The following is a 22,617-nucleotide window of genomic DNA, read 5'->3' on the forward strand; positions in this document are numbered from 1 at the left end:
GGCTCCCACTCGGGAGCTGCCCCAGGCACACAACTTTTGGCTGTTCCTCTTGATATGATGCCTCTCCTATGCAATGCTATTTAAGCCAAATACCCATTAGTTAAAGTAGTAAAAATAATTGTTATGGTGAAACCCATTTTATTGACGAATCTGCAACGAAAGGTTTTTCTGAGTGCTTATCTCATAGACTTGTGAAAGGCTATCTTCCTAGTATTTACAAGTATCCATGGGATGGATATCTATGAGCTGTGGTTGGAAGAGCCCCCAAAACCGCCTCAGGATGCTTCAACCCTGCGAGACCTGGTTGTATGCAAAAAGGAGTTCCCACTCCATCTCTAGAAGATACTTAAATCTTACCAAGCACACACAAAGTTCAAAGTCAGCACACACTCAGCTCTCTTCTATGTCGGATACACACAGTTGGACAAAAACTATAGCATGTGGTTATCTCGCTAAGATCAAGAGTGGAAGAAACAAACATGTACACACTGTCAAATCCAACAGCCTGGTTGGTTTCCTTATTTTTTTTTTCCCAGATCAAACTAGGGGTGGACACAATGCATATTTCAGGAAAGGAAAGAAAAACTTCAATCACTAAAGCCCTCTACATATTAATCGGATGAATTAAACTTAAGTTAAAATGGCAACTCTATCGGAAACATGACAAAAACAAGATGTTAAAGAAAAAAATTGAGTGGAGTCAACAAGGTTACACATAAGTAACACCTTAACATTAATAGAAATCTATTTCCCATTCTGACCCTGAAACCTCTTCAATTAATTACTAAAATCTATTTACACAGCAACAAGATAAAAATCAATCTGATTCCTGAAACTGATTCTGTCTGGCTGCCTCTGATGCAGGAAGCTGGAAGGACCCTCAGTCCTCCCGCACCTACATTTTGCAAAAAGCCATCTGGCTCAAAGGCACAGACCATGTGTTGCTGTCACCCTCCGTGTGCAGAGCAGCGGGGAAGCCAGAGTCTGCAAACCTCGCGGGGTCAAGTTCAAAGGCAACGGCCAAGTTTACCAGGCAAGACACAAACACTGGTGATCGGGAACTCCTATCTGGCTCCACAGAATGGAGTAGAAAAAGGTAAGGCAGCCTCAAGAGGGCATGGCATGGTTGGCTTAGCATAGGCTCAACTTAGACCCCATTCTGCAATGAACACGCTGCTCCTCTGTCCCCCAACAAAGATGATCACAGTTTCTATGACCACCACTTTCCACGGAGCTCTGGTGGAAAAGGGTTCAGAATGAGGGGCAGGGGAGACTGATTCTAGAGAACAGAGAGCAGACAGCCATGCATTCACTGACAGCTGCAGAGGCAGGACAAGCTACATGGAACCGAGAGAGGTGTCCCGGGCCACGAGAATCTGGGACAACTTCTAAGCTGAGATTAGGTGAGGGGATTGACCTTTACTGCTTGCCCTCTTTCACTTGAACTGGTCTCATGGAAGGTTAAGCAGACTGCACATCCACGCCTTTTCAATTTTCCTCTTCACACAGGGAACACCAGTATAGCAGGTGCATAGAGTGAGATCTAAGAGTAGTGACCAGAGATGAGCTCATCATACAGACGGTGAAAACTGCTCTGGGCCAATGACAGCCACGCATGTGGTCTGTACTCCCCAGTCTTTCCACCTGGGTTTGAGATGCCCCTCGACCGCCTGTCTGGCAAACTCCTACCCAGCCCTATACACACATCTTAAACATCATCCCTCCCCTCACTTCCCCACGGACAGCACTAACTGCTCACTGATCACACTGATTGTGCACTACCCTGAAGCATTATACACAAGTCTCCCCTATGACGGAATACTCAGACCTGGTTAATAATTAGACTAGGGCTGTTCAAAGATCAGACAGGGGTGAGAAGACCAAGTCCCATTCACCTTTGTATGTGTTTTGCCCATCAGGGTGCTTAGTACAAAAGTATGTGCTCATTAAACATGTGCTGAATGGGCGAGCACACACACAGCTGAAAGAGTGAAGGAAGAGGTCAATGAAGAGGCCGCCTTACGAGCATGGCTCTCATCTCTGGACGCTCAGACTAGGTCTAGAAATACACGCACTTGCTCAGGTGCCCTGACCTCGCCGAAGGCCTTAGAATACAGCTTCACCTCTTTCCACCTTTCCTGAATCCTCAAAACGTAGACTTGCCCTGTGTTTGGTCTGGTGTTTACCAACATGGTAATTCTGAGGCCCAGAGTCGACAATGCAAAGTAGGCTGCTATTAAGTTTAAAAAGGTTTACCACACCGGGAACAGGGGGACATTGCTCACCAGAGCTGGGAGGGGCTCAAGTCCTCCACGAGGGGAGACTTCTGATGACCTACACTGACAGCCATGTCCCCGGGTCTTGCTCATGGCCACAGAGCTTCTAGAAGAGTCTAGAAGCACGGATCCTCAAGAACTAGCAAGAATATTCAAGTTATTTCCCCCTACCTGCTTAACTTCACAGTGAGAAAACAGACACAGAAAGCTCGTCGCATGTCCACGCTTGGGGAAAATGAACCAGGACGCCAGCGTGTAGGTCTCCTGCCTTCATTTGCCAAATGTCAGCTACTGAACCAGGAGGTCCTTTGGCTGCCTGGACGCTGACGTTCCTGGGAGACCCTGCACTGCTGGAGCTGCATCCGCAGCTCTGGGGCAAGGCGCAGGGACGGGGGTGGAGGGCCGGCTGGCCGCTACTTACTTGAAGGGCTTTTCTCCAGTGTGGGTTCGGATGTGGTTGTTGAGGGTGGTGGCCCCGGCAAAGGCACGACCACAGTAGCCGCACTTGAAGGGCCGGTCACTGGAGTGAGTGACCACGTGGTTCCTCAGTTCTGAAGGTTGGGAAAAGGACTGGGAGCAGTGACCGCATTGGTAGGGTCTGAAACAAATAAAAAGACTGCCTGGTCATTATTTTCTTCGCCACTCAGGGGAAGTCGGTGTCAGGAGGCGGGGGCCACAGCTTTGAGGGCTCACTTTCTCAGCTTTTACTCCAGCAGAGACACAGGGCCAGGGGGTTGGCACCCCGCCTTTACTTGTTGCTACTCAAACTAAGCTCACAGAGCTGCTACGACCCACCTATTCCTAAGGAGCATTCCTTCCCAGTATGAATTACACTGTCTAAGGAACACCACCCTCTTGTCTTCATCTCCCCTTGGACAACCATGAGTGCACTTCTTTGAGCAATCAAAGGACAGACTTTGTGCCCAGTGTTGTGTCCCAGTGGCTTAAGCTACCACCTTCCACGCCAGCATCCCATATGGGTGCCAGTTTGAGTCCTGGCTGCTCCACTCTGATCCAGCTCCCTGCTAATGCGCCTGGGAAAGCAGTGGGAGATGGCCCGAGTACTTGAGCCCCTGCCACCCACGTGGGGGACCCTGGTGGGGTTCCAGGCTCCTGGCGTCAGCCTGGCCCAGCCCTGGCTCTTATGGCTATTTGGGTAGTAAACCAGTGAATGGAAGATCTCTCTCTCTCTCTCTCTTTATCTTTTGTGGCATTTTTAAGTTTTCCAGGTGTCTTAAAATCAAGTACCTATGTTCATCTTTTCACTAATCCACCCGGACAGGGAAAGCAGGCATCACTTCAGTCAGTCCAGAAAACCGACTAACCAAGCTCACAGAGCACAAAGTTTTTTACGCCAAGGTCATTCTAGGCTGCCTGGATTTCGTTCTGAGCGCCAGCTACACATGCTGGGCAGCAGGCTGCATGTGTGTTTTAATAAACACTAAACTGTCCTGGGGTCTGTCCACGGTGCAGCCACCGGGATCACACAGATGAGCACATGTGTGCACCCAGCCGTGTCCACGTGTAACAGACATCCTGACCCTTGCTTACTGGAGCCCTTCCAAACACCTCTCCATCGGGTCTTTCTCCTTGAACCTCGCTCCCCTGGTTTAATCCTGCAGCAAGAAATGATGTATAGCAGCAGGGAAATGACAAGCTGCCACTGCGCCTGTGGAATGGCGACTGCGAGGCTGAAGCCAATGGCAGGAAGTTGTGACGAATCCCTGATAATTAGCAAGATTATCAGGGCACATCCTTTCTAGCTCATGAGAGCGGGATCAATGTTGGGTTTCATAGAATAGATTAAAACTGTCTTCTCTACGCAAGTTCTTCTGCTTACTTCAGCAGAATCTGGTGAGTGATAGAAAACCCGAGAAGTTTTCCCTACTCAAAGCTATTTCATATCACTCCTGCACGGGGTTCGAATCTGTTTATCGAAAATTTCATTCAGAAAATTAGCACTCTGTCATGAGGGATGTTCACAGTAGTCACTAAGCCCTGGTTTGTGGTCCAGATGTCCCCAGCTGCATTTAGACAGCCAATGGCAACAGTAGACTTAACTGCTCTACTTTTAACAAACGCGTGAGCTCTAGCGACCAGAAACCAAAAAGAAGAGCTAGGAGACAATGGTGCCCCAGCCTGTACAACAATTCAACTAAGTGCAAAATAAAGTGTACCCTCTCATTTGTCAAACAAAGTGCTTAATTGCGGCTACTTGCCTCACTGAACACAAATACTATTATTTTACCAGGCTTCAGCACACTGAGCACTGATTGTAGAATTTTTTAGCTTGATTAATAGTCCAGCATTGGTCAATAACTCAATACTATACAATTTTAATTACTTACGTTTAGAAATCTATCTAACTCCTCTCAAACAAGTTTCAAAGAAATATATAAGAGTCCTTGGTAAGGAGTTTATCAATCTTGACAAATTACACATGCATTTTATTACAATTATAAAATAATGCTTTGAAAGCCAACTGATAACACACAGCTCCTAAGGGACAGCGTCATCTCTGTGACCACAGCTTCTGTCACGTGCACGGTTCCCAATGTGTCCTTTGTAGCAAACACTAACCTCAAAGGATTCCTCCAAAAGTAATTCTCTTGGGGTGAATTTTTTTTAAAAAAATACTGCTGAAGATGTTAAACCAAATACTATATTAATATGTGCTATAGTCACTGACAATTGATTTTTTTAATAGTGAAGGGACCATTAACATTTATTAGCCCCTGGTTATCTATTTTTAATAGCTATCACAATAAACAATAAGCTACTAAATAAAGCCAATTAATCTTTTTTTGTTCCTAACTCCTCTGTCTAAAGTTGGAGTGATCTATTTCCCATGTCAGAAGCCAGCCCATCCTTTTTTTTTTTTTTTTTTTTTTTTTTTTTTTGACAGGCAGAGTGGATAGTGAGAGAGAGAGTCAGAGAGAAAGGTCTTCCTTTTGCCCTTGGTTCACCCTCCAATGGCCGCTGCGGCTGGTGCATCTCGCTGATCCAAAGCCAGGAGCCAGGTGCTTCTCCTGGTCTCCCATGGGGTGCAGGGCCCAAGCACTTGGGCCATCCTCCACTGCCTTCCCGAGCCATAGCAGAGAGCTGGCCTGGAAGAGGGGCAACCGGGACAGAATCCGGCGCCCCGACCGGGACTAGAACCTGGTGTGCCGGCACCGCAAGGCGGAGAATTAGCCTGTTAAGCCACGGCGCCGGCCCAGCCCATCCTTTTGAAGTTCATAGTTACAGAGGCAAATCTCTACACACAGAGGAGCACAGGTGACCTCAGAGGGGCTGAAGCCGATTTCTTTTGTCAAGGTACCCCCACCAAAAGGCCAACAGGATTCCCTAACCTTTGCCTGACATCTAAGGCCTGAGAGCGACTGGCAGGGATCCAGTGAGCCACATGCAGTTTTAAAACTGCCGAACTCAGCTTGACTGAGCAGAAGGGCTCCAAACAGGAGAGCAGACTTCTTCAGTCCTGCACCTTGAACAGCCATGGCCGTGGGCACATCACTCAACGTCCCTCACCTCTGTGTTCTCATCTCCCATCATGCTTTGTGGCAACCGACAACTCTGTGTCCAACGTGCAGCTCACAAGAGACAACATCAGCATCAACCCGTGATGTCCAGCTCCCTGGACACCAAGCTTTCCAAGACTGTGTGTGTGTGTGTGTGTGTATACATGCATTACACACATACCACAACATGGAAAAATTAGACATACAGGTAAAAAGTTGAGAATTCAGAGCAACACACTTAGTTTGGCTAATCTCAAGAGCAATGCACTATTCCTTCATTGTTAGGAACCTGGAAAAGTAAGATTTTAGGCCAGAGACTGGTTTTATGTAGAATTTAGAATTCTAGTGCTCCTGTTACCTGTTACTATGACAGCAAAGTGTCTCCCAGCCCAGAAATATTCAAGTCAGCCCTCAAGAACCTCAGAGCCTATACCACCACCGGTACACTCGACTCCTCTAACCTCTTTTCCTGTATTTTCAAAGCTCCTTTAAAAAATAACTAAAAAGAAATGATCAAAATGTCATTTTGGAGTTGACTGTATGCTAGGGTTTCACCTATGGACACAGGAACACATTCAGGACAGAATTAATCTTCAAGCCCAAGGGCAGGGCACTGGAAACATTACTGCCACTTGGGGATGTCGGATGCCACAACTTCTTACAGAACAACTGGCCACACGAGTTAGGCCTCACCCTACCCCCACACCTCTCAACTCACAGCCCAGGGGCCTTGGGGACATACAATCAGGTGGCGCTGCTCAGCTTTTTATGCTGATGACCAACAGTTGCATTCATTTTTTCCAAGTCTGGCCCAAAGGTAAGAATGACTCAACTTTCAGATACAATCCATCTGAACTGCAAAGTCCTGTCTCCCTCTATGCATCGCAACAGAAGCAGCAGGCCAGGATTGGCCTCCCCCACAGCTCGACTTTGTCCAGGCTCTCGCTTCATCACACAGTTGAATGCAACTCTCTCGGGAGCCCCTGAGTCTCCCAAACGTTGTACGTGTCCAGCATTCCACCCTTCTCAAACCAAACACCATGAGTGTGCCTATGGAAGGATATCTCTCATGCCTGGGACACCTGACAGCTTTGTCCTTACTAGAGGCCTCCAGCAGGGGTGTCCAACGATGGAGATATCTTATACAGATCCTTTGAGAAGTTCACAGAAGATGTGTGCTATGAAAAAGCCATTCATGAATTCCAAAAAAAGTCTGCACCATAATAAATTCAGCTTCAAATTTCTTTTTCCCACAAACTTTTTGAAGTCCCCGTGTATATCCGAGCAGCCCCCTAAGAAGTCGCTGACTACAGGGAGCAGTGGAGCCCTTGAAATGTGGTTCGGGCAACTGAGAAAGTTGAGGATTCTTTTGCTTTCTTGTGATGAACTGAAATAGCTTCACGAGACAAACTCAACACAAAACATTTTAAACTCCGTGAAACATTAGAAGGCTCTCAATAAAGACATAACTGAAAAACAGACAAAGCCAGGGTGGATTGAGTTAGCATGTGTCAATGCTGGCCAGTTTTGAAGGAGAAAGAAAGCAGTAAGACAATGTTGCACATCCCTGGCAATCTGTACCAGGCTGCTCCTCTGCCAGCGATCACTCCAGTCAAATGTGCAATTCATTTGCTTTGGGTCTGTAATTGGTTTGGTGTACACAGAGGGAAAGGATGAAACATTTAACAAAATTAAGTGTGGTTTGGTTTAAAGTTATTCATCCCTCCTTTGGTTTTTCTTGCCTAGCGTGAAAGCCTTCAGGACAAAGCTGCTCCATTGGGGCTCCATTCTCTCCTCGACCCCAATCCGCCAACCCAACAGTGGATCTCGCCAAGCTCCAAAGGGAGACTGCTTGTGTCATTGCAGGCTGCGTGCAGGGAGAAAAGAACTGAGCTCCATATAAGGACGAAAAGAGCTCAGGAAAGTGACCAAAGCGCACAATGACAGGGCCTGGAGAACGTGGAAGCCACACAGAAGGTGTGTCCTCCCCCTTGAGGACATCCGAACAGAGGTGGACACACTCCCAGGGGCCACCGCGCTCCTCCCACCACCCACCAGCACCTTCCACAGTCACTTTGCCATCTGGCACCAGCACATCCAACTGCACAGAACGGTGCCTAAACCACAAATGTGAAAGCTGACGTGTGCCCAGGGGGAGCAGGGCAGACCCTCCCTGTGGGCCCAAACAATGAAAAGAGAAGAAAGGGAAAGGTCGCAAAATAAAGCTGTGGGTTATCAAGACACTTCCTGCAGAAGGGAGAACAGGACCATCCCAAAGCGACCCAGGGCCATGCACGGCTTCTGCAGCAGAGCAAGGAGATAGGGGATTTTAACTCCTGGATCCAGCCAAGGAGAGCCAAGATGTGCTGGCCTAGGCAACAAGCTGAAGCCACAACTCGAATGTTTATGAAGCCCCTAAACAACATCTTGGTGGATCCAGATTCCAACAGCTCCTTCCCTCCGAGTTTGCTCAGGAGAAGGAAAAAGTCAACAGCCTGGGAAAACGGAAGAAGAGATTTCCGGTTTTGTTTGTATAATAGCAAAACGAAATCGAGCAATAGCGCTGTCACAACTCCAGGACCCAGCGCTGTGTGTTGGGGGATGATTCCTCCTTGGCCAGGGCCAACAGACATTTTTTATTTTTGCATTCGGTGTGAATAATGCGATGGTGAAAAGTGGTAACGCTGGCATCCTGGGTATCCACGGGCCGGTCTCCTTTGTAGCAAGGCATTTGCTTGTGGATGGTTCCTCACATGAAAAACTCATGAACGGAGACACACAGAGTCTCTTTGATGAAGGTTCAAGTGTCTGGGGTGGCACGGCCAAGTGTACCGACTGTTGAGTGAAAAACCTCTTGGACTCCGGAGTCAGGGGCCTGTTTGAAACCCTAACCTGTTTACCTTCTGACTTCGTCTTCTGGGTCTCCCTTTCTACCTGTGGTTCGAGCCAGACTTCCTACCGAAAGAAAAGCCCCTCAGTCTTTCAAACAGAAGGGAAATGGTTTCTGACTGCTAAGCTTCTCCAGAGTATACGGCTGAATGGGCAGCAGCAAAGGGCGACAAGTCAGCTCATTTACTGAGCCAGGCACTGAAGCCTGTGGGCACCAGAGATTCAGCAACTATCACACGGAAATGTGGCTTTTCCACTGTAATTCTGCCCCTTTCTCCTACAGAGCCATCCACTCATAAACTTAACCATCAGGGAGAGCAGCTTTTACCTCTGAGCTTTCTGTTACAAAGACAGCATCTTGGGTTCCAGAACAGAACAGAGCTATTCCCGCCCTATATGCTAAAAGCAAGCACGGTATCTGGAATGAGCCCAATGGGTCAAGGGACTGGCCTCCACCTCCACTTGCCTTTATTTCCAAGAGTCAACTCGGAGCCGACGATGGGGTTCCAGCTCCCCATCTCGGCAGCCCCACTCCTAGGAAACGCTGCACCTTACGACGTTGCCTGTTGAGCAGGACTTTCTGAAATCACGACTTCTCATCTATTCATCATGATGGCGACCACTTGTCCAATCTTCGACCAAATGTAGAGAAGGGAGAAGCAGGAGCCCACAGCTTCTGTTACCTGACGCCACCCTGGCCACACACCCTGTCAGTAAGCACACCTCCCTTCACCTCTAGTGGAAGGCCTGGCCACATCACTCCTGGGCTTAAGGGCCCAAAAATGCAGCAGGTCCAGCCCAGGGTGCGAGAATCGACTCACCCAGATTCTGCCAATGACTCCGAGTTAGCATAGAGTCAGTTCTGACATAACCATCTCTTATGGAATTGTGCTAGGGCCCTTCAAAAAGTTCATGGAAATGCATATGAGGAAAACAACTATGCATGGATTTCAGTTTTACTGAAATTCCCATTTTCTACCAATTTCTTGAGGTACTTTCATATTTTTCTGATAAAAAAAATACATGCATGTATTACAAATCATGGTGATATTAATTTGCAGGACAGATTTTATAAAGACTTAAACTGTAATATTACACATGGTTTTCTAAGTGTAACTTGGGCCAGATAAAACATTTTTAATATCTTTCTAATTATCATGAAATGGTTTCATTACTTTTACGACATTCAGCATGAAATTTCTACTATCCAGAAACTAGCAACTATAATTGCATTTTACCTTGCATGTTCAGTTATTATGACAGGAACCTTGCAAATAATAGGTCCACCCTCACTATCTGCAAAGCAGGTTTAGAATAACAAGATTGTGCTCTTTAATCTTTCATATTAAAAACTACTAAATTGCTTGGCTAAATTAGAACAGCTGTACGTTGAGGGTACATGCGTATTGGCAAGGAAGGCAAACTTCAAAAAAATCCTTTCTGGATGAAAATAAAACATTTTCAAATTCCTTATCACCTCTACAGCCAACAGGGCTAAGTTGTTAAGTCTGTTGATACTTTCGCCGGGGGCAGGGTAAGGGTCGCCAACTCACAATAAGAGCTTATGAAGACACAGCTGGCGTAGATCCCTAATTGTAAATACAGCCACATTCACTAGTTCCTGCAGTGCTCAATGCTAAGCAAAGGGCTTTCTAGAAGGACACAAGGAAAAGGTACCCACATAAATGTGCCCGTGTCCCTAACTCTGATTACCATTCTCACTTGGAAAATAAGAAAGCCCTCACCTCTGCTTGGGTTCTCTAGGTAGGCCACTACACTGCAGAGCTAGCAGGAAGAGGCAGGTGTACGTGACTGGCCGTGGAGAGCCACGTGGCTTGCTGAAGCTTCATTGGTGGCCAAACTAAGAAAATAACTTCAGTCTCACTCCTGCTTCCGATTCTCCCATCCTAGCTCCAAAAACTGTTTTCTGTCATTATATTCAACAATGTATTTGCAAAGCTATTCTTAGATATTTTGGTTTTAGTCAAATCCCGCGAGACATGAAGGAGAGATAAAACACAAACAGTCCCTTCTTATTGAATTAATTTGATTTTTGTCTTTTGCGCTCCTAGCCATCAAGACTGTTGAATAAACCAGTTTTGATTCATAAATAATAGTTCCATTATATCTACTGTGCCACTCGTCAGAGTACCTGAAATTTTAATTCACTTGTTCAGCTAAATTTCATCTTCAGCTCATGGCCATAAAATTCTTTATTGACAAACTTTCAAACCAACTTTGACTCTGAGGTATCTAGTCAACATTTTTCTTCTGTGTGGATATTAGTTTATTGAATAAGTGGCATCTGTTTTCCTCCACATCACTGGCAGAGTAGGTATTTCCTTTTGACAGCTTTACAGGATTTATGGGTTTGCATGCTCTGAAGAAAAATAGTACTAAGCAAAAAATTCCAATTCATTACCTCTTAGTACTTAATTAAGTTCATACCCACGGCACACGGGAGGTGAACTCTGAAATGACTGTGACAGCCGCAGAGCAGCCAGCTATATTATCTCTACAAGACAGAGAGGATTCTAATTACCCTCACCCCACTTTTCCATCTATGATATTCATAAGCACTCCTTCTATCTGGCTCCCTCTTAGACCTGGACAGAACCGTTGGGATGGCAGGTGCACGACTCCTCGCTGCAGCCACCACCTGTCCTGCCGGACAGCAAAAGCCAGCAGTGGCCTAACACTGCCCTGGCCTCCCCTCGTGTCACAGGGTCTTGACCAAGGGTGCCTGGAGCCGGCGGGAGGGGGAGAGGCGGGCTTACCTGTCGGGGTTCTGTGTACACACGTGCATCTGCAGGAGGATCCGCTGGGTGAACGTCTTAAAGCACTGCCCACACTTCCACAGGTGCCAGTCACTGAACTCCGAGTGCAGCTGGCTGGTGGAGGTGGGGCTGGCGAGCACTCGCTGGTTCTTCACGTTCATCTGGTTAAAGCCTGATTCCATGGGCCCGGACTTATCCAGGAGAGAGAAGTTCCTGCTGCAGGGCGTCTGGGGGAAGACGACGGAGCGCTGCTGTGAGGCCGGGGGCAGCTTGCTGCTCTTGCTGAAGGGCTGCAGGGCGTCCTGCCTGCACATGGCCTCCATCACCGTGGACGGCACGTTCACTGGAGGAAGCAACAGGGGCAGGTCAGTTTCAGGAGCCTCGAGATGTGCACCCCGACACATACGCTTGCAAAGAAAATCCCCACCATGTAGCAAACACTTCAGAAGTCTGTTTTTCTGGACTCCACATCGTGGCAGATGGTATGAGGGGTGAGGCACAAATACTGCCAATGCATAACGCACCATTGCCCATGTATGAAGCACCTACTATGTGCTCTGGATGGTTCCTACGCGGTCTTTGCTCTCAGCAGGTCACTTACGATCATGAAACATACATGGCTCCGTAAGGACGCCCTGTACTGCACCCTATGCTTTCGGGGGAGTTTGGATAGGAGGCCCCGCACGGGGTGAGCAGGGAGCCAGCCCAGACAAAGTGATCTTCAGCAATGCGCAGACGGGGGACTCGGCGTGACTCAGTGCAGAGCCTCAGGCCTTTCCCCCAAGCCCTGCCAGCTCAGGACAGGTGAGTACAACAAGCTGGTTGAAGAGATGAGGCGAACAAGATGAAGGGCACCTGGAGAGAGGTGCTGGGCTAATAAGGGAGACGGGCTGCCCATGCAGGCGCAGGTTTTAGGCATTGTGGAAATAGGGTGGAGGGGTGGGCCGACCTCAGAAGGCACAGCAAGTCTGAACAAACAAATAAAAGACCTCAGGCCTAGAATCAGACTCAGTGTCCCAGACAAGAGGAAGACTCGGGACTCAGAGAGGGCTTGGGTGGGGCGCAGTTCACAGACCGGGTACACAGAGGATGAGGGAAGAGTGGGGGCACAGTGTCGTAGGTGCAGCCTGGGCTCTGGGGCCAGAGAGACATTGGCACAGCAGGAAAGATGCCCACATCCCACAGGAGGAGTACTTGGTTTCAGTACCAGCTCCACTCCCGATTCTGCTCCCCTGCTGACGCACACTCTGGGAGGCAGCAGAGGCTGACTCAAGCACTTGGGTCCCTGCCACCCACCTGGGAGACCCGGATGGAGTTTTAGACTCCTGGCTTCAGCCTGGCCCAGCTCCAGCTATTGCCAGCTTTTGGAGAATAAAGCAGTTGATGGAAGGCAGTTCATTCGTTCTCACTCCCTCTGCCTTTCAAATCAAATAAATAAGAAGGAGGAAAAAAAAAAAAAACACCTTGATACAAATACTGCCCTTCATAGCCCTGGAGATCTCGAGCCAGTCAATTATTCAGTCACCCTGGGTCTCAGTTTCTCCATTTCAAAAATGAGGACGGTGGTAGTAATAACCATCGTGGCAACAGCAGCACAGCCTGGTGGCTGAGGTGGCCCACGCTGAACTCCGCTACGTGCTAGGCAAGTACGTGAGCATCTAGAACGGTCAGTCTAAGGACTGAGAGAGAATGCATGGACAGCATTCTGTAGTCACCTTGACCTGTGGCTGACACACAATAGAAATGGAGCTCTATGGGCCCTGGCTTCCTGGTCTTTTCATATATATGTCAAAGAGAGGGAGAGCCCCTACCTGTTCTTCACTCACCATATATATATGAAATACCTTCCGTGGCCCCTCTCGAGGCTGAACCAGAGACCTCAATCTAAGTCTCCTATGTGGTGGTCGGAACCCAATTTCTTGCCCTCCCAGGGTCAGCATTAGCAGGAAGCTGGAAACCAAACGCAGGTACTCAGATATGGGACTCAGACGTCTTAAGCAGCATCTTGCCTGCTGGCCAAACACCAGCCCCAGTAGACAGCTTTCAGACTTTAAAAAAATATTTTATTGCACAGAGATTCTTATTTTATCTGAAAGCTAAGGAGGCCATGTTTTAGTACTTTTTAAGGTGGAACCCAGGGTGGTGAGCCCTTCCACAAGTAATCGGAAGCAGCAAAAGCCAGGGCAGCCTACAGGTTTGCAGGAAATGCCCGGCTCTCACAGGCCAGGAAGCAAAGTGTGGCGGGAAGACCATGGAACGCTGATGCCTTGGGCATGCAGGTCAGCCAGAAGCACCAGTGCTAGGAAGAGGGATACTGTCCCTTTGGGGACAGGCAACACAAATAAAGCTCCAGGCACAGATGACAAATTCTGACTGATCCCTCATGCTCCTGGAACATAACGTTCAGGAGAAAAGGCGAGAATCCGTGAGCCAGGGAGTTTCTATAAGGCCAGTGACGATCAGTGTGAAATGGTGATGGAGAAAACACAACGTTCACGCATCTGAAAGTGTGTGTAACCATCAGGGTGAGTGGGGATTGGAGATCATGGAACCCATGATGGCAACAGCACGTAAGCAATAAGACAAGGATGGCTGGGACAAAAAGGGCTTCTCCCTTTTATTATTTTCTTTCCCAAAACAAATAAAATATGCTTTCCAGTTCTGGGGAGGAGCACTTGCACCATCTGTACTTCTGGCATGGTCCCTTAACTGCGGAATAAATTTGATCATTCGGAATGAACTTGAACTTATAATTTAGAGAGGAGAAAGCATAAGGATAGGAATCGGTCATCTTCCCAAACGTGACTACGCTGCACTCGCCCACTGAGGCCTGGTTTAAGGGGCACCATTTTTTACAGCACGAATTTGCGAAGATGTAAGAGATTGTTCTTCCTAAACAGAATCCTCCCGGGCTGTGGCAGCCACAGGAAATTCTCAGAAAGGGGACAGGGTGTGAAATCAGAAAACACTCTCATCCTGACCCAGGACAGACAACAAGGCCCACTCAAAGGGGGTTAAGACCATGAGCAAATGACGAGTATGCGAAGCCGCACTGAACTGGCAAACCTCTCACAGTTCTGACAACAGAGACCAAGGAGACAGGGGCACATCCTCAAAGCCTCAAGGGTGGAGTCGAGGAAAAACATGAACCCATCAGCTGGAAACAAGTGAGACGCAGAGAAGCAAATTCAGAATCCATAAAACAAACTTCACAGGCCTTGTCCCATCCCTTCGGGCCACAGATGCTTACTGAACACCTGTCTGTTGTCACCTGCCACTGTGCTCAGTGCTGTGCCCCCCCTCGCGGCCCGTCCACCCCATCGAGAGAGCGATACTTTCAGAGAGAAGCATCGGCTCAGTTTCACTAGACCTAACACCGCATGAATGTGCCATCTCCACTGTAGTTGTCATTCATTGCAAGACCCCAATACTTTCAGAAAGATTAAAATGTGAAAAATATGTGCATTTCAGAAGCGACACACTACAGTCACCACACATGTGACATGCACCATCAGGAAATAGAAGGAAGGTGTGCCGCGAAAGCATAGGAGGGGACTTCGGAAAGTTTGTAGAAAATGAATTAAAAATGTTCATTTGGTTGTAAAATGAAAAAATAAAAGTCTGGGGGCCGGTGCCGTGGCTCACTTGGTTAATCCTCCACTTGCAGCGCCGGCATCCCATGTGGGCGCCAGTTCTAGTCCTGGCTGCTCCTCTTCCAGGCCAGCTCTCTGCTGTGGCCCGGGAGTGCAGTGGAGGATGGCCCAAGTGCACCTGGCTCCTGGCTTCAGATCGGCGCAGCTCTAGCCATAGTGGCCATTAGGGGGAGTGAACCAACGGAAGGAAGACCTTTCTCTCTGTCTCTCCCTCAATGTCTAACTCTTCCTGTCAAAATAAGTAAATAAACAAAAACAGAAAAAAAATTGCAGTCTGAGATTCAGGTATAATTTTTTCCATAGCACGCATTTTCTGTGAACTTCATTTAAAGGCCTCGCCTACATCAGGGACAACTGAACTTGGGATCTGGGCGGATCTGAGTCCTGAAGGGTGCAACAGGCATCAGACAGGTGCAGGACAAGGAGGAGAAGCCGACCCACATGGCCACACAGCCTGCGTCACGCTGAGTGGAAGCAGCTCTGGACACTCGAGGAACTGAACGAAGGACACTGTGTCCATAAAGCGGGGGAGATGGATGACAGGGAAGCTGGAGGGAAAGGCTGCACAATTTCCCACCCTGCTGGAGGCTGGACAGGGACAGGAACTATGACGTGCTGGGCTGATGGCAGGCAGGTTCACTAGACAGAGGGTGGTAGGGTTGGCAGCAAACTGAATGGGGCTTAGCCAGTCCAGAGATCTTTGAGTTCTTGTTTTTTAAAATACATGTAGATCATATAAAACGTTTTGGGGGATTTATATGGTCCACAGGCTGCCACATTAAAGAACTGTGTTTTTTTAAAGATTTATTTATTTATTTGAAAGGTAGAGTTAGAAGAAAGAAGGGAGGGAGGGAGGGAGGGAGGGAGGGAGAGAGAGAGAGAGAGAAGAATCATCAATGGGTTCACTCTCCAAAAGCCCACAACAGCCAAGGCTGGGCCACACCAAAGCCAGGAACCTGGAACTCCATCCAGGTCTCCCACGTAGGTGTGCTTGGGCCATCTCCCACTGCTTTCCCAGACGCATCAGCAGGGGGCTGGGTCAGAAGTGGAGCAGCCAGGACTGAACAGGCACCCATATGGGATGGGGGCATTGCAGGTGGTGGTTTAACCCTCTGCACCACAATGCCGGCCCCAGAGCTGGAGGTTTAGAATGACATCATGGCGAGCCAAAAAAGAATTTTACACTAGGGCATGAAATGATCAGACATATACTTTAAATGCATCATTATTCTATGTTGATGAAAAGCAAGGCATGTGTTATGTTATTTTCGGGGAGGGGAGGGGAGGGGAGGGGAGGTGAGAGAGCCAAAGGGAGGGCGTATATGCCTGGGTGCTAGAACAACAAGAACCACTCCTACCACCAACTGCCTCTTGGAAGAGGACAGCGATGTCCACAGAGTTTTCCAGACTTTGGTCTGTGGGACACAACTACCCATTACCAAAACCAATGTACAACGGCAACAAGAAATCAGACTTCACACTGACTGCCACACTGGCAAGAGAGAAGGCATCAGACAGGAGGCAGTAGCTGGCCCAGGTTTCTAGAAAGATCAGCTGTGTGCACAGGAGTGTCACTGAGCTTGGGGAGAGCATGGGTGGGAGTGGACAGAGGCGTTTTTGCTGTGTTTGCTGAGATTAAGATGTGCAGGTGAGGTTGGTGGGGGACCAGTAGAATGGGGTCTCTCTTCAGCAGAGAGGACTGGATGGAAAGGACCTGTGTTCATTCGGGGGCCTGGAAATCGACTCGGGAGGGGTTTGGAGTGCCCTGTGTGGAGGGTTACAGGGAGGACCCTGGAGCCTGCACCTTTGAGGAAGTTGAGAGAGCAGGGTTGGGCCACAGGAGGAAGGGAGCAGCTCTGGAGCGGGGAACAACCCTCAGGGCTGCCCTGCATTGACGCAAGGAAACTAGGGAGCCAAGGGAACACGTGGAACGGGCCCTGGACATGGCCACCACGGGGAGCGAGCACAGCTTGGGGGAGAAGGCCCTCTTAGGCGGAGGCACTTCCTGAGACAACCCTACCTGAGCGACACGGGCCTACGCCAACTTCCACAAACAAGGGAGCAAGTGTCCCAGCCGCGTGGCCAGGCGGGATCCAGGCAGCCCAGCAGGACACCCCACAGGACCAGGAAGCCAAGCCTCCCGTGAGGGTGCCTTTCCCTGTGTCCTTCATGCCTTCTCTCTGTGAACACAGCTGCAGCAGGTGCTGCTTCTGCCAGAGTCCTGGGCACGCACAGCTTCCCCTGTGCTTCCACAGGTCTCTTGAGCCCTAAAACCTCAGCCCAAAGCCTCCAAGCCTGGCAGGTGCTTCCCAACAAGGCCTACAGCTGAGGCTGGTTTCAGGGTGCGTCTCTGTTCTCACCCCTGACCGAGGATGGACGACGGTTCCTTGCCCGACAGGCTTGAGAGCATGAAATGATCAGACATATACTGTGTCTTTCCGGCCCCCACTGAGGGACACGATCCTCCCTCCTGGCTCCCAGATTTACGCCAGGAGCCCTACCCTTGCCCTCTCTACCCTCCAGGCCTGGGACCTGGATTCCTGCACTGCACCCACGCTCAGCCTCTCACTCGCCTGGCTCAGGTCACGGCCGTGGCCTCCGTGCTGGGCCCCTGCACCGTATTTTCTGCCGGACTCTGCACTGCCTTCTGGACCACGTTCCTCAAGGAAGGGCCCGGATTTCCCCCTCTGGGGCTGCCCACGGCTGCTCTTCTGGGACTCAGGTATCCTAGGATGGCGCCCAGGTGCCAGGGGAAGGCTGAGTAGGGCCTTCTCGGTGGGGATGAGAGGCACCGAGCAGAGATGTTTCCTTTCTGGTGTCTGCTCTCCCAAAGCAAAAGCAAAAGGCAGGCCTCCTCGGGGCGGGCTCATCCTGTTTCACATTGCAGTACCCCAGCTTCACACGCCCATGCAGGAGACGCAGCAGGAAGAACCACCGACTCCCAGGGATTTTTTTTTTCTTCATTTCCTCTGAAAGGAGCAGGAACCCAGTGCAGCCTCTGCACTCTGCAGGAGCAAATCCCCCACTGGAAGCCAGGCAGGCGCCTTCCTCCCAGCGCTCCCATCTGTCGACGGGGCTGCTCCTTCAGCCTCTCTCCTTGGCGTTCCATTACACTGCTCCGCTAGGGTTTCCTTCAAAGCAAACAGCGTGGTGGCTGCCTCCAGAACCCGAGTGCCTGTGTGAGACGCCACGGGCCCCCGGGGTCCAGGCAGCTCTCCACGGCTTGTCAGCTCCCGGGGTGCCCGTGTGTCCCTGCTGCCCGCCGCTGTCGGGCACTGAGCAAAGCCCGGCCCGCCACACACACGCCATAGGGAGTGCGTGCTTTCAGTGTTGAAAGAACCACAGGAAGAAAAAGATATTTGTATACTTGAAAGTGCTTCGTAAGTATTATTCACTAGACCGAACCCTGCTTTCTTCACGTCTTGGTCCAAGTATCAATTTCATCGGCAGAGAAAAATCAGGCTGAAATCCTTAACCCCTTTTCTCGGGATGGAGCCAGTGAGCACTGGCTGTGGACTGCGCAGAACACTGGGAATTTCCCTGTTCAATCTTTGATCTCTAGAAGGTTCTTTGGAAGGAACCTAATTTATCTTGTGGCTGGCTCAGTGGGATAAAAATGGTCTTCGAATCGCTGATCCACTTGAGGTAATTTAAATGACTCAGGGCTAATTGTCAAATTATCTGTGTCCTTATACACGAGAACGTGCAGCCCCAAGTCTCTCGTGAGTCGGGTAGAATGACAAAGTCCATCCTAGAGGTCGGATCAGGGCTGGAACCACCCTCTCACTAACTGACCACGCCTCCTGCTGGTTTCCGGGGTGACCACTCATATGATTGACAAGTGACCCTGGGACAGGAACCCACATAAAATTGCTCCCAGACCCTGAGAGGAAAAGGGGTTGTCACCGCTGAGTGTTTTAGCCAAATACTTAATTCCCTTAAACATCTCTCAACTCTCGCTTAGAGCTCTGAGCTGAACCCAGAAAAGCCGCTCGGCTTTCCGATTGAATCCCCGATTTCAAGCTGCTGTGGGGGTTTTGTGTATTTCCTGTCAAGGATTTCAGGAGCTAAACGATGTCACACGTGCCCTGGAAGATGTATCGCAAGCCTTAGTCAACAACCTCCACCTCGGCCGGCAGAAGAAAGGGGAACTGGGAAGCATAGCGGGTGATGCTCCAGGAAGCATGCTTCTCATGGCACCGTGCGGCCAGAAATGAACGCCAGGCGACGCTCTCACGACACCTGCTGCCAGGTGGCTGTGAATGGCACACGAGCCCCACAAACGCTCCATCCCGTCCTCTCGCCAGTCCTCCTGCAAACGCCACCTTCCCAGGAGGGCCCGCTCCATCCAGGGAACAGCATGCCGAGGTGGAAGCAAAGTGTGGCTACACTTCCACTCTGGGCACCCACGTCTAGGGTAAGAACCAAGGCCATGATCCTACGGTGGCTGGTACTCCGCGTTGTGCAGGGGGAGACGCGAATTCCCTAAGCAGTCACTCCCCGGTTTCCGTTTCTGCCTCAGACCTCAGTACACCAGGCCACGCTTCCTGCTTCCAGAAGCCTCACCTGAGCTCGCTCGCTCACTCACGCGCGCTCTCTCTCTGTTTCTCCCTCCCTCTCAGCATCCAACTTGTTAGAACTGCTGTTGGCTTTGCTTTTCAAAGTGCATCCAGAATCCAACTACCTCTCCTCCACGTGTCTACACCGTGGCCTCCAATCCACCAGCACGTCCCTCCCGGACTCCTGCACGAGCCGCCCCAGTGGAGCTCACCCTGCCCTTCTGTAAAGCCGCAACTCCCACCTCGTGGCCCCACTTTCCTCTCTGCTGCTGTATCCACTTTGCAACACTCATCACCAACTGACAGCCTATTTACTCACGGACACATCTGCTGATAATCTGTCTCCTTCTCTACATGGGAAGCTCTGTTACAGCAGCAGCTCTTGTGTTTTGCTCCCCGCTGTATTTGCCGCACCTGGCCAAGCCCCTGGCCCATGGTAGATGCTCAGTATATAGGCACACAGCAAATGAATGAAGGACTCTGTGTGCTGTAGAACCCTGGGCCTTGTATGTTTACTCCCAGACGTTTCCCAGCACATAAACCACAACAACATCTGCAGAGGCCGTAGCAGGTTGCATTAGAGGAGGAAACGGAGGCCCTCACACAATTTCTGGAAGGTGAGGCAATGTTCAAATTCAAACGCACAGGCAAACTCGTGTCAGCTGCTCCGCTGGGCTGGCACTGGTGCTCTTCCGAGCACGGCTCTGGATCTACATTCAGGAGAGGTGGGGCAGGGAGCCGTCCCGGGCAAGGCAGAGCCAGGTGGCCTCCATGTCCACAATGTGCCTCTGACACCAACCACACAGATCTTCTCCTTTGAAAACAGCCCCTCCCCGCACAGGAGTCCCACTGCAGGGAACAGTTTCCCATGGAAACTTAGGAAGCAAGAGGAATGCATTGTATGTCCAAAGATTCATGTTTTGATTTGAGGTTGGTTAGGGGTCAGGGTAAAGTCAAAAAGGAAAGCTGATAGCTATAGCCTTTTGGAGGATTTTACTTTTTACAAAGAATCTGAATATGAGAAAGGAGTATTTGATCATCATCAGCCTTCTGCCGAGTAGTAACGTGGACATTTTCATAGTCACCTGTGTGCATGTGTATGTGTGTGAGAGAGAAAGTAAAAGCAGAAGGAAAAAGGAAAATAACACTTTTTGCAAAATGAGATCCCCCCCCCCCAAAACCCTGGTAATGAAATGGATCTGTTATCTCCACCTCTTCGTGTAGCATAATATCAAAGTATCAGTTCAGAGATTAAGGAAGTTGTCGACAAGAACATGTGGCATCCTTGAAACCAGAGTTACCTAATCCTGTCCCGCACACTGGAAGTCACATATAATAATTTCCAAAGAATTGATCCAACACAGTGTCTTTTTAAATTTTAAATTTTTTTTCCAACTTTAAATGCGGTTGCAAGTTCACATTTGCCTAGGTGTTAGATTATTCTGTCACAGATAATGGCTGGCATGATAATGAAGGCTGTAGAAAATTACATGGTTTTTGTCTATGGTTTTAGACAAAAAAAACTTAGGAAGACACAACGTCCTGAGCTTTGCAGATGAGATTTATACTACTATTTCTCATTCAGTGACTGCTCAGAGACACACACATGGGCTAGAGAAGGTGCTGATGAAACTGCATCATTATTTCCTCATTATCTAATTTTTGGGTCATGAGCTGCTCCTGCAACCCAGTGAGATGGCCACACAGAACCAGACACACAGTGGGTGCTCAGTGAATAGCAACCGATTTAACTTGGCTGCCAGTGATGATTTGAAACTCTGGCAAAGGCTTTGAGATTGTGGATAGGCAAAGCAGCATGGGCCTGCAACAGGTTAAGATGCCCTGGGGGAAAAGCAAATGACATAGGAGGGACAATGAAGCAATGGAACAGACCCCTTGTGTGTCTGCATTAAGTAGCACATTGAACCAGGTGTTGGGAGTCTCAGAAAACACTCTTAAAACGTTAGCTTTGAAACAGGTTATGTTGAGATGTGAATTCAGAGCTAAAATAAGTTCTTACAGTTTTCATCCTGGGCAATGCATTGTAAGGGGATCCCAAAGAAAGACGTATAGCTGTCATTGTACCACACCAGAAGCTCGGTGCCCCTGGGGATATCTATACAGGCTCGGTAGAATATGTGCGACCTATTCAAAACAAAAGAAAACCAGCTTAGTAGCGTATAACACTCACGTGCCCCATCCACATTTTTATTACCCCCCCCCCAAAAAAAAGTCCTGCCCAGTCCTCCACCTCAACAACTTCTGCTTATAATAAATCCACACCCTCCACACTGTCCCCACCAACCAGTTACAGCCTGCAGTTCAGTCGGCTGAACAGGACACAGCCGATTCCACAATGCCTCTGGCATGCAGGGCCCTGGCTGAAGACACAGGTACCTGGCCCTGGATACAACAGAAGGGGAGAGTTCATTTTGTCAACTCTCCCCTGTCACGTGAATGAGAAAATCCTCTCTCTTAGCAAATGGCAGAGACACTGGTGCCCCAACTTCCTATATAAATTCCTGCCCTAACTTTCTTATGTGAAGGGAAAGCATCAACGTGCATTCTTGCACCTAGGCACTGGGACTTCCCCGGTTTGTAATAAAATTAGGTGGCTTTGTGACACCATGCCGAAGGGTAACGAAAATCCACTTCGTACTTGGTTGCCTTCCTTCTAAAGTTTGAGATGAGAGATCAGAAAAAAACAAAACAAAACTGGGATGTGAAATAGAAATTCGATAAATACAGAGGAGCGTTTGAGCCTGGCTGAACGATGGTACTCTGGAACGGCCGGTGCAGGGACCGAGGGGTAAACATTTGTTACAACAGCTTCGGAACTCTGAAGAAAAATCCACAGATTGAAAAAAAAAAAAAAATGAGGAGACGGTGACTGGTTTTCTCAATGAAGAATGGCTACAAATATGAGCCTCAAGTTCAAGATAAAA

The 22,617-nt window shown here is 49.1% G+C and overlaps 1 protein-coding gene across 1 annotated transcript in view; it reads right to left on the reverse strand.

Moving 5' to 3' along the window:
- PRDM6 (PR/SET domain 6) overlaps positions 1-22,617 on the reverse strand; it is a 97,390-nt gene that overhangs the window by 4,204 nt on the left and 70,569 nt on the right. The window contains exons 4-6 of the mRNA XM_062189805.1: positions 21,693-21,817; positions 11,461-11,803; positions 2,698-2,874 (exon numbers count right to left, since the gene is read on the reverse strand). Coding sequence (XP_062045789.1) covers positions 2,698-2,874; positions 11,461-11,803; positions 21,693-21,817 — 645 coding nt within the window. The remainder of the gene's footprint in view (positions 1-2,697; positions 2,875-11,460; positions 11,804-21,692; positions 21,818-22,617) is intronic.

The sequence above is a fragment of the Lepus europaeus genome, chromosome 4, assembly GCF_033115175.1.
Source record: "Lepus europaeus isolate LE1 chromosome 4, mLepTim1.pri, whole genome shotgun sequence".
NCBI lineage: Eukaryota > Metazoa > Chordata > Mammalia > Lagomorpha > Leporidae > Lepus > Lepus europaeus.